This window comes from Pteropus alecto, unplaced genomic scaffold, assembly GCF_000325575.1.
Source record: "Pteropus alecto unplaced genomic scaffold, ASM32557v1 scaffold213, whole genome shotgun sequence".
NCBI lineage: Eukaryota > Metazoa > Chordata > Mammalia > Chiroptera > Pteropodidae > Pteropus > Pteropus alecto.
This window is the reverse complement of record NW_006434829.1, coordinates 5,309,921-5,322,535: the sequence shown is the minus strand read 5'-3', so window position 1 is coordinate 5,322,535 and position 12,615 is coordinate 5,309,921. Positions and strand designations below refer to the sequence as shown.

The 12,615-nt window shown below is 41.5% G+C and overlaps 1 protein-coding gene and 1 pseudogene across 2 annotated transcripts in view; one reads left to right on the top strand and one right to left on the bottom strand.

Annotated features, from left to right (window-relative positions):
- The window catches only part of ANAPC5 (anaphase promoting complex subunit 5), a 32,954-nt gene that overhangs the window by 1,075 nt on the left and 19,264 nt on the right, over nt 1-12,615 (bottom strand). Inside the window, exons 9-15 of one of the 2 annotated variants that reach the window (XM_006910015.2) lie at nt 12,456-12,545; nt 10,862-11,043; nt 9,752-9,887; nt 6,453-6,527; nt 4,460-4,581; nt 3,913-4,020; nt 3,684-3,831 (exon numbers count right to left, since the gene is read on the bottom strand). In XM_006910015.2, coding sequence (XP_006910077.1) covers nt 3,684-3,831; nt 3,913-4,020; nt 4,460-4,581; nt 6,453-6,527; nt 9,752-9,887; nt 10,862-11,043; nt 12,456-12,545 — 861 coding nt within the window. Of the gene's footprint in view, nt 1-3,683; nt 3,832-3,912; nt 4,021-4,459; nt 4,582-6,452; nt 6,528-9,751; nt 9,954-10,861; nt 11,044-12,455; nt 12,546-12,615 lie in introns of both variants that reach the window. The other variant, XM_025045461.1, reaches the window with a different exon arrangement.
- On the top strand, nt 2,739-2,857 carry LOC112478424 (annotated as a pseudogene).

The window sequence follows — 12,615 nt, the reverse complement described above, 5'->3', positions numbered from 1 at the left end:
CAGCTCTCCTCTCCCGAAGCGCCATGTCCAGCTTACGTTTTTCCTGACATGCACTACATTTAATATGCATTACACCCTTAGAAACTACAATGTGTGACATCTGATTTCAGACCACAATAGGCACAGTAGGGAACAGTTATCCACACTATGGAAAGGTTTTTGTCTTTACAAAAAAATTCAGCACAGAAATCCTTAAGATTGGTGATTCCAAAGGGTCAAACTAGCTGCAGAAGGACCACTGGAGGAAGGGGCACTGCTAAGATAATTTCTCAGAAGTATATAGTAACGGAAACAGGGGATTAAAATGGCGCACTATTTAACACAAGAGAACGCAGTGATGGGGAACTGAAGAACGAGAAGACCCAAGACAGAGGAAAAAACAGCAAAACAGAGTAAGTCCTTTCTTATCCATAATTACATTAAATGTAAATGGATTGAGCTTTTCAATTAAAATTAAGACGGAGATTCGCAGAATAGATTTAAAAGAATAATCCAACTACATGCTATGTACAAGAGACTCGCTTTAAGATTAAAAGATACAAATAGGCTTAAGTAAAAGGACAGAAGATATTCCATGCAAACAGTAACCAAAAGAGAGCTGGAGTGACTATACTAATATCAGACGAAACGGACTTTAAGTCAAAAACTGTTACCAGAGACAAAGAAGGACGTTATACACTGTGAAAAGGGTCGATTCATCAAGAAGACACAATTAGAAAGATACATAGACCAAAGAGAATCCTCACATATATGAAACAAAAACAGACAGAACTGAAGGGAGAAATAGAGCTCAACGATAACAGTTTGAGAGTATAATAACCTTATTTTCAATAATGGATAGAATAACTAGAAGGAAGATAAGGAAATAAAAGACTTGAACAACACCATAAACCAGCTAGCCTGAATAGTCATCCACAGAGCATTCTGCCCAACGACACCATAATACTCATTCTCGAGTGCCCACAGAACTTCTTCCAGGACGGATCCTACGTTAGGCCACAAAGTAATAATAAATTTATAAAAACTGAAATCATACAATGTATCTTCTCTGACAGCACTTTTTTTGTGGGGGGAGAATGAAATAAGAAACCAGTAATAGAAGGGAATCCAGAAAATTCACAAACACATGGAAATTAAACAACACATCTTAAATAACTGATAGGTCAAAGAAGAAATCACAAGAGAAAATAGAAAATATTTTGAGATTAACAAAAACAACGTACCAAAAGATATGGGATGCAGTGAAGGAAATTTAAAGCTGTAAAGGCAAACATTAAAAAAGAAAGAAAGATCTCAAATCAGTAAGCTAAATTTCTACCATAAGAAACTAGAAAAAGGAAAACCCAAAGCTAACAGAGGCAAGGAAATAATAAATATTAGAGTGAAGATAAACACAACAGAGAATTAGAAAAACAATAAAACCAGTTTAGAATAGAATAGAATCAACAATAGAAAAGTTGGTTCTCTGAAGAGACCAAGAAAACGAACAAACTGTTAAGCTAGACTGACCAAGGAAAAAGAGAAGACCCACATGACTGAAATCAGGACTGAGAGCGGGGACTTAACAACCTCCCAGCAGTAAAAAGGAGTACACGAGACTACTACGAACAATTATACGCCAATAGATTAGATTACATGAACAAACTTCTAGAAAGACACAAATTACCAAAACTGACTCAAAAAGAAATAGAAAATCTGAACAGACCTATAGGAGACTGAATCAGTAACCAAAAAAAAAACAAAAAACAAAAAACAAAAAAAAAAAACTTCCAACAAAGAAAAGTCCAGGACCAGATGGCTTCACAGGTGAATTCTATGAAATGTTCAAAGAATCAGCACCAATCCTTCTCAAATTATTTTCAAAAAATAGAAGAGGTCAGTATGTGTGAGGTCACTGATACCCTAATATCACAGCAAGTAAAGCTATCACAAGAAAAAAAAACTACAGGCCAATATCCCTTATGAATATAGAAGCAAAAATCCTTGACAAATACTAGCAAGCCAAAGCCAGCAGCATGTTAAAAGGATCGTACGCCACGATCAACTGGGGTTTATCCCAGGATTGCAACAGTAGTGCAGTATATAAATATCAATCAAGTTTAACAGAATCATGTTAGCAATTCCACTCCTAAATATATGCAAGAGAAATGAAAACAGATATCCTCACAAAAACTTGTACATGAATATTAAGAACAGCTATTCATAACCGGTAGGAACAACCCAATTGTCCATCGACCAATGAATGAATAAATGAAATGTATATACACTCAATGGAATATTATTCAGCCATTAAAAGGAATGAAGGACTAACACGTTACGACATGAATGAACCCTGAACACATTACACCAAGTGAAGAAGCCAGACACAAAAGGCCAAATATCGTATGATTCCATTACATGAAATATACAGAACAGGCAAACTCACAGGGACAGAAAGTAGATGAGTGGTTGCCAGGGGCTGGAAAGGTGGGGAAATGGAGAGTGACTGCTTAATGGATATGGGGTTTCATTATGGTGTGACAAAAATATTCTGGAATTAGACAGTGTAACGGTTGCAAAACACTATAAATATTCTAAAATATCCTATATAGGTAGATATTAGAAATCTATATAGATATTAGTATATATCCATATATAGATAAAACATAGATATTCTAAAATTCATGGAATTATATACTTTAAAATGGTTAAAATGGTGAATTTTATGTTACATAAATTTTATGTTAATTAAGAAATTAATTAATGGCCATGCTACCCTGAACAAGCCCAATCCTGTCTGATCTCGGAAGCTTAGCAGGGTCAGGTCTGGTTAGTACTTGGATGGGAGACCACCTAGGAAGTCCAGGTGCTGTAGGCGTAAAAAATAAAAAAATAAAAAATAAGAGACTGTAAGCTGACAAGGTCCTTGCAATCTGTGAGATCGAGCAAGGGTTGCCTCGCTTAAAAAATAAAAAATAAAAAGAAAGAAAAAGAAAAAAAGAAAAAAATAAGAATTGTTGAGAAAGCCGCTAAGGAAAACAGGTGCCCAGGCTGCCCCCTCGAGTTCTGACACTTGGCTCAAGGCAAGGGCAGGTATATAGATATTTTTAAAACTTCCCAATAATTCTAATGCACAGTTAGTTTGAGGAACCTCTGCTTTAGTTAGTAAATTCCTTCGGTGAGTTCGAAATTCATTTACTCAATAAATATTTGTTAAAAGGCTACTATATGCAAGTCCTTCTAGGTACCATAGGATACAGAAAAACCAAGAGTCCCCTCTCTCGTGGCCTTACTATTCTACAGAGGGAGATAGAAAACAAACATAAAACAACTTAATTTCCAAAATCTTTTAATGACCATGTGACTTCCTCATTTCTTTATTCTACTCAGCCCCTTGTTAAATCAGGCATAGCTCTGGGCCAGCTAATCATTAATATGATGCAACTGTCCTCAATAAAGAGGCGAGTTTCCCTCACTAAATAAATATATGGGTCGGTGAAGCCAGTGCCATTGGGAGGTGGCAGCCTGCCGCCAAGTTCACAACTCCAGACTTCCATGGGGGGCTTGCCACAGAGACTACATTCTCCAGACTTCAAGGTTAAGAAGTGAAAGCTCATTATTATCCTTTTCAGAACCAAAAAGCAGTCACAGACTTGCCAGTTCTTGAGTACAAATATGTGCTATAAAAACAGAGATCAGCTTACCTGGGCAAAGGCCAAGTTCAGCACTGTTTCGGAGGCCAAGTACTGTAGCCGGTACTCCTTGGAGAGGGCCAGGGCCTGCAGGAGCACGGGCAGCGCGATGGTGGGGGAGGAAGACTGCCAGTACAGCTCTGCCACGGACAGCAGGACACTACCCGCAAGGAGGAAGACATGGGATGAGAGCAGCCACCACAAAGCGCCGCCTATGAGATGCACGGGAGACCTTTCTTACCTGATCACCATTTCTGTGTTCCTGATTTTCTGACAATGAATCAACAATTTTTGTAAAAGCTTGTGTGCCTCTGACATTTGGTTCTGAGCTTGTAGTACAACTGCTTTTCTGAATCAGAAACAAATAGACAGAAGGGGTTATGTTGATGTTTGCAAGGGTTATGAATATAGTCACTTTCGAGGTTACACTCCCCATTTCCTCAATTAGGCTGTAATTAGACCCCCCAAAGGGAAGAGCTGTGCCTAATATAATTTTTGTTAAAAGAGGGGGAAAAAAGTGTGTGTGTCAGCACATATGTGTAACGCACACCACACAAGACTAAAGTCTGGAACTATAGCTATCAGAATGTTAGTGATTATCTCTGAATGGTACTTATTTTCTCCATTTTGCTTATCTGTATTTTCTCATTTCCTGTAATAAGTACCTAATAAATAGAATAAAGTTTTTCTCTAAGCTAAAGGTAATAAATTAATTCACGCAAAACAAATAAGAATAAAGCCATTTGAGAAGTAATTCATTTTGGGTTGGAGTTTTCCAAGTTTCTTACCTATATACACCTTCTATGCTATTAAGAGCTGTGATTCCTGTAACAAGTGAATCAGCCAAATGATATTTGCCATCATGCATTGCTCTGTCAAACTGTATTTTCTGATCGCAAAGCATCCATAACTAATAAGAAAAAAAATACAATTAGGGACAAAATGGCAAGTGTTCGCCTCATTATTCAACAGAGAAAAAAAGTATTTTGGCTTGCTTAGCAAATATCCTTACAATTCACATACATTCTTTTTGGGGGAAGATTTAAAAACTATCTTAAAATATTTCAACTATGTGTAAAAGCACTAAGAATAAAACAACAAACACGTGTGCCAGTCATCAACTTTGTCACATCGCAGCATTCTGATTTACTTGCTTCAGATACTATTACATACTACTGCAGTCCTTTATAAATTCCATTCCTCTCTTTCCAAAGTAAGCACTTGATCTGATTTTGATACCATTCCATTCATATTCTTATACTTTTACAACACAAACAATTATCCTTAAACAGTAGACAGTATGATCTTGTATGGTTTTAAACTTTGTATAAAAAGCATCATACTGTATGCATCCTTTGACAACCCACCTTTAAGCTCAACATTGTTTTGGGGGACTTACACATGTTAATACAATAAGTTCTAGTTCGTCCCTTTCGCTGATGAATAGTTTTCAAATAGTTTTCAAATAAGTTATATAAATAAGTGACCACTTATTTATTCTTGTGTTGATAGGTATTTAGGTAGTACCGATTTTTCACTCTTCTGAAAAATATTGGAATAAACATTTCCATGCACTCCTGCTGTGCAGGTTTATGTCAGGTATACAGCGGGCAGTGGAAATGTTGGGTTGTAGGATACATGCACTTCACTTTAATATGGTGCCCGTTTGTTCTTCTAATGGGTTGTACCAGTTTACACACCCCACCAGGAGTATAAGACGTTACTCGTTGCTCCACATGCTCACTAATGATTGGTAAAGTCAGTAATTTACTTTTGGCCAATCTGATGGGTATGAAATATCTCATTATTGTTTTAATTTGTCTATCTCTGACCTCTAGTTAGATTGAGCATCTTGTTATATATTTATCAGTCATACATGTTTTGTCTATAAACTATGAATTAAATTGTATCTTTTCGGTTATTTATTTTATTGTGCACCTTCTTTAAAAATGGCTGGAACGTCAGGTAACGAAAACTGTTCCATCACGTTAGCGCTACCACAGAACCACACTTCACCCTCGGGTGCTATCTTGCATCATGTCTGCTCACCGTCTTTCCCTCCGCGTGCTCTGAATTCAGAGCCCAGCACAGCTCGCCTGCAGATGGGCACTCACGCTGTATCTGATGATGCGGAGCCAACAGCCCATGTGAACGGCAGCCTCAGGGACCAGGGGAGGAGATCCCGGGCTGAGGCCTCTTATGATTTCAAATTCCCTAACCCACTGAAGACGAAACTTGTTAAGGGAGGGAAGAGAAAGAGGCCCCTTGTAACAGTTTTCTCAGCACCGTCAGAGGTAAAAAGTTGGTGCAATAAGGAACAGAGGGCCTCGAACTGCTTTCTAACGTTCATTCCCTCTGAGTGCAGCATCTTCCCAAAAGGTCACTCAGTTCTGGGAGGGAAAGATTAGAGATGCAAAGTGTGAGACAAAATAATGTAACTGAAACCTAATTCTCGAGTTATCGGAAGGACACTGATGATTTTTTTTCTTACTCCCATACAGTTAGAGATATAAAGAATACTAACTTAAAACCATATATGGAGACAGGAAGAAAAAAAGTACCCGACTTTAAATCTTTTCTCAGAGCTTATCTCTCAGCCTTCTAGAAGAGAGCTTACAGAGTCTCCTGAGTAGCTATGGTAACCTCGATGCACAGATGTCACAGAAAGGGACCAAGACACGAGAAACCAAGGGGCGACTCTAAGATACCCCACTCTGACAACCACATAGTAAAAATAATCTTTTCAGAAATAAATCCAATGCCATGCAAAAGACAGGTTACCTGGGCATGCTGACTGTTAGGTGGGAATCGTTCCTTCAGGTGCTTTAACACTTCTGAAGCTGCAGCGAAACAGCCCTAAACAGAAAGGACGAGATGAGCACGGCTGTGTTGAAACCACACCTGCCGCACCCGCACCCAGGATGCAGACGTGAGTCACCTGTTCTTGGTGCAGTACCCTGGAAGCCACTAGGCAGAGACTGTCAAATCTCAAAGGGCCATATTTTAGGCTCTAATATATTTTATTTGTTAAATCATACATTTAATTCATCTTCTCTCTAGAAAAAACTTACAAAATACATGTAAACAAGAAAAAGACAAATTATTTTTGATCCCATCAAACAAAATCATAGTTAATGTTTTGATACATATCTTTCTAGACTTATGAACATAAATATAAAACACAAATATTCAAAAAATAGACACACATATTTTTATAAATTGCCTATAGCACTGTTTACCACATGGTAGGCACTCAGTAGTTTTTCAATGAATGAATCTTTCCAGTGTCAAATACAAACCTATAGCATCGAAATATTAGGTAAAGAGACTATGGTATACCAAAATAATCTCATGGTTTGGGATATTTTGGTTATTTCTAATTTTTTCTACTTTAAAAACCGCTACAATGACTATCTTGGTGCATATATCTCTGCATACTTATCTAATTATTTCCTTAGGCTAAAAACCTGAGAAGCTGAATTGCTGAGCAAAATGACAGGCACTTTTCAGCTCTGACATATATTCCTAGTCGCCCTCCAGAAAAGTAGCAAGTACTTTCACACCAGCACTCTGTGCCTCTCTCCTCCCCTGATACTTAAGCATCTCTGCCTATTTAATTGGTGAAATTAATATTTCACTGTATTAATGTGAATTTTTTTAATGACCAAATTTTAAATTTTTCATTTTTGGGGTCACTTACGCTTTTTCTGTGAATGCATGTTTATGTCTTTTTTAAACATATTGTTGGGAAGTTTATGTTCACCCTATTGACTCCAAAAGCTGTTCAATTCGGCTTAATCTTTGATCAGCTAATGCATCTTCTGTCCATAAGGAAGCTCAGGCTGCAAGTGAACTGTTATTTAAAACGGAAATTACACTGAATTACAATAAAAGATCATTAATTTCTTTATTCTTGTGATTTTAACTGGCCAGTCTTGCCAATTATTTTCATGACTGCCATAGGGAGTTGGGTATGTGGATTTAGATGAGTTGCTGTCAAACATTTAGGCTGAGCAGAGAGAACAGTGCTCATGCTGTATGTTCCCTCCAAACATTCCCACTGAGGCCTGCCATCCCTGAGGCTAGGAGAGAGGAATGATTCATGAGGAATCAGAATTATGCAGAAAGAGCAAAGGGGGCTGTACTTCCTCTAGCCTTTGGGTTACAGGAGGAAGCTTGGAAGTTGCAGTACAGTGCCCATAGCTTCTTCATAGGCCTACCCAAGCCCCAGTCACTGCGTACCCTAAGGGCAACATCCAATTTATTTGGAGATCAATTTCGGAACACAATTGGAAGCACATACAAAGGAAATAAAAGAGCAAATGGAGACTCATGATAAAGCAGCCTTCTCCACAGTTGGCCAAACTTAATTTCACAGGTGTGAGTCTAACCTGTGTAATTAAAAATGTGACAGTCATCAGTCCAGTGAGTATACCTGCATGGCTGATGTTATAACACTAGAAAGGTCTTTCTAAGGCAGGTTATGGAAAGGGGGGAAGAGATAGAACTGAAATAAAGGGGTCGCTATCTTCTTCTGCAACTGAAGGTTTTGCCAATACATCCTGGCCACCGGAGCCAGGCGACGATGGACCAGCGGGTCCCTCACATAAGCCCAGAGATGAAAGCGGGGTGAAGACAAGAAATAGTAATGTAGATTCAAAGAGCACGGTTACTTTTCAAGGTCCTACCCCCAGGAAAATATCACAGAATGCTAACAATGGGCCTTAGAGAAAGTTTCAAGGCTAAAGAATTTAGTCAAGACAAGATTTCTGTCCAGGAGTTTTTCTATTACAGTAGAAAAAAAGTCATTTCTACCGTACAAAGAGAACTGAAGGGAAGTCACTCCAGTATTTAAGGTTGGGGTCAGTGGAGACAATTCAACTTCAGAAAGTCACACGGGGACACTTCAACTGGGTGAACAGTATGGCATATGAATTATATCTCAATAAAGCTGCTGGGGAAAAAAAAGTTGCATGGGGGTCACACCAAATACCTGACCGAAGGTTCACTGACTCATCTGTTACCAAATGCTCCACGTAGCACCCAGAGAAGAAAAGAAGGATGTGAAAGAAATTCCAGTGCCGCTAGGAGGGGAAAAAACCAAGAAGCTGATGAAGCTGGAGGAAAGCACGCAGCGAGAACGCCGGCCTGCTGTTCTGAGGTCAGACAGCCGGAGCGAGGCGTCCTGGGTACCGGAGGAAAGCGCGGGTGAAGGTGGCTGGGTACCCCCGGCCAGAGCCCACCCACCCGCTCAGTTTACACAGCTTCCTGAAGGACTGCAAAAGGCCGAAACACGGGGAAGGCTTCTGAGAGGGGTGGAGCCACCCAAAGACCTTCAGGCTGCAGATGAGGAAATACCGAGCGTTATGATGCGACCTAACAACAAAGGCCACCGCGAAGATGGAGAAAAACAGTATGATCTAGGAAGCCACGCACAGCCGGGCAGTGTCTACTGCACCAGAGGGCTTAGAGAAGAGGTTTCCCTGAGCTCTTTCCTGAGAGGGGAGAGGCAGCTCAGAGCAGCACGAGACCCTGCTGTCAAACCCCTGTCAGGAGAACCACTCTAGTTACTTGGGCGTAAGTCAAGTTTATGTCCAGTTCCCACTGTCCTCCTTGGAGTCGCTCAGACTTGGGTTGGAGACCTGACTGACAGGTACCGGTTGTGGGTACAGGGCTTTGCTCCCTGGATCTCAGTTTCTTGTTCTGCGAAACAGAGATAATAATAAAGCTGACCTCGTGGGGCTCTTGATAAGGATTCAGTGAGACGACACGCGTGAAAATCCGAGCGCAGGGCCTGGCCTGGGACCTGTGCTGTCACCGTTTTAACAATCCCCGAATTACGCTCCCGCTCTCCTGTAAACACCCACGGCTCTGCCGTCACACTCCTTCCCATCGACACACCGAGACAGCTCACCTCTTACTCGCTTCACGGATGCCGAAAGGGGTCCCACCTACAACAGGCTTTGCGAACCCGGCACCCAGTCCACTACACCCTCTCCGCCACCCGCAGCCACCCAGACCTGTCCTGCTCTCTCTGGAGCACTAGAGAAAAGGAATGGCAGAGCGTTGTCGCGGCCTACCTGCTCGGCGTGCAGCTCTGCGAGGTGGCAGAGCGCCACTGCGAACGACTCGGTATTGTTCTGCTGCGCGCCCGCGTTCGCCGCCTCCAGGCTGTTCATGCTCAGCAGCATCTGGGCCTGCTGCAGCGCCATGGTGCTGGCGGGGAGGGGAAGGGACCCGTCAGTCGGGGCCAGGCTGCCCCTCGGCCACAGCCCGCCGTGATTGCGTGGAAAGGGAAGGCTTGTGGGAGCAGCTGCCACCACTGCAGAGCGGGAAGCTTCCCGTGTGAGCCGCGCCGCGGGAGACGCCGGTGATGCCAACGGAGCACCGAGCTCCGGCCCCCCGCCGACTCGGGTTCTCCTTGCGGTTCCCCGCACTTCTGGCAGTCTTCACGGCTAAACTCAGACCTGATGCTGTCCTGGCACCAGCTGCTCTGGCAATCTAAACTGTGGCCAGTGTCTGCAGCTGTTTCAGACCACGCTGTGCCAAAAAGCGATCGCAGCTACAGAAACGAGACTGGTAAAGTGGGCACTTTCTTTCGTTACTGAAATCCCGAAAACAGCAGATTGTCTAGGTGAGCAGTGAGGTAGTGGCAGGGCTCCAGGGTTAAAAATCCGGTTCAGAAGTTTATTCCAAGCCAAAGGAGGCTAAATGAAAATTAAACCCAAGGCTGGAACTATTCCGAGGACACTCCTTTCTCTACATAACAGTTTGGGGTCCAGGGGATGCTCACCTTGAGGGACCCTAGCCCACACCTCCTGTGAAAGGGAGGAGGTTCCTGTCTCACAGAGCAAGGGGGCGGTGCTCGGTGTCCTGGCTCTGTCACTTATTAACTACACTTGTGATCTCAGGCACATCAGATGTGTGAACCTTGGTTTATGCATCCTAAAATGGAGATCACCCACCAGTCACCTCAGAGCCATTGGGAGGCATAAATAAGAATGGGCCTGGGAAAAAACTCTGCAAGGTCTGTGCAAAGCACAAAATGTTTTGAAACTATAAAGCACGAACAACTTTCATCAAAGAGGGAAAGACCTGTCTGGTCCTTCACAGAACCCATTTGCTAGCCAATGCTTGTCTGCAAAAGAAGTCATGCCCCCACGGCCCTGACCTTCCGCCTGAAGACCCACCTGCGGCCATAGAGCCTCCAGATGGCTGTTTTCTGTGCGATGCTGATGTCGATGAGCTCCGACAGGCTGTGTTTCCAGTGCAGGAGGTCGGAGTCCTTCAGCGCATCCATCAGCTTGTTTGCCGTCTTCCCAGCAAAAGCCCTCTGCTGAACGAGGGACTGTATCCCCAGGGAGGCGAGGTACTGAGGGGGCAGATATACCCACAACCCAAGATAGAGATTACATGACAGAATGTGTTTTTTTTCTTCAGAAATTTGCCATATTTCACATGTTAGCATATACACAGTGATGGCACTACTTAGAAAGTACCTATAGCCTGACCCTGACCCACGGGAGCTGTGTTCCTGAAAAACGGGCTAGAAGACAGGCTGTTGGTTCGCTGAGAATAGCCAGGGCTTTGGCATTAAATGGACCTGAGCTTAAACAGCGCCTCTGCCACATACTATGTGACCTGCAGCCAGCCACGTGGTGCTTAGCCAAACCTAGCTTTCTCACCTTCAAAACAGGCATCAAACATATTATAAAGAACTGTTGTGAGGATTAAAATGAATTAGTATGTCAAACAGTGCTGGGCACATGATGTAGCAGGGGATTAAGAAAGGATGCCCATCGTGAGCAAAATTATCTTTTCATTAACTTTTAGTATAATTTTCAACGATGAAAGCTCAACTAAAATAGGATTTTGTTAAATCCATAACAAAAATTGTAATTAAGAAGTCTATCATCTATTTTAAGGAGCCACTTAGTTTTGTCATTAGAATCAATTCTGTACATATAACTTTCCCAGAAATGAGTCAAATGGACAATTTACAGATTTGAAAAGTATATAGTTTAAATTACTACACACACACAATTACTTTCAATTTTACTGGAATTTGCTGCAAACAGATGCGTAAGCAGTCCCACTGCCCATGGTCCATTTTCAGCAGATGTTTTTGAGATGAAATAAGGTTCTTTGTACAATGGCAATCTAGATTCTAACAGCCATTATGATTTCATGGGTGCAGACTATGCCCTTTCAATGCCCCTCAGTATTTGTCATTGAAAACTGAATTATAATTCAGGTCCTCCCCTGTCACTCAAAATGAGAAAAGACAAATCTGACTATCTGGTTTACGACTAGTTGCTGGCTTTATTGTTAAAACAGGATCGGCAAACTCGTTCTATAAAGGAACAGACAGTAAATAACTTAGGTTTTGCAGACCACATTTGGTCTCTGTTGCATATTCTTCTTTGTTGTTTTTTCCCCAACTGTTTAAAAATGTACAACCCATTCTTAGCTTAAGGGCCATACATAAGCAGGATGTGAGCCAGTGTGGCCCAAGGGCTAGAGAGTTTGCCAATCCCTGGTTTAAAAATAAGCCTTTTCTGAAAATTTTCCAAGTAAATATGTGGAAATTAATGTTGATCAATAAACTAAAAAAAAAAGTCTCATCAAATTGACAAATGGAACTTTCACAGATGTTATTAGGATAAAGGGAGCAGCGAGAAATCAATCAGACAGAATTTAATGGTTTAATTAATATTAAGGTCATATGAAACTACCAAGAATAAAACCACACCATTTATTTAAACAATGGAAAATGAGCCTTACCGGTAACCCAAAATGTACTGCTTTCTTCACAGAATGCTCTAGCAGAACGTAGCTATCAGATCTCTTCTGCCCCAGCACATAAAGCCAGCTCTGGTAAGAGAAACCATCAAAATATATCCTGACAATGGTAACGGTTAATGTTCTATTAAAACATCAGCAT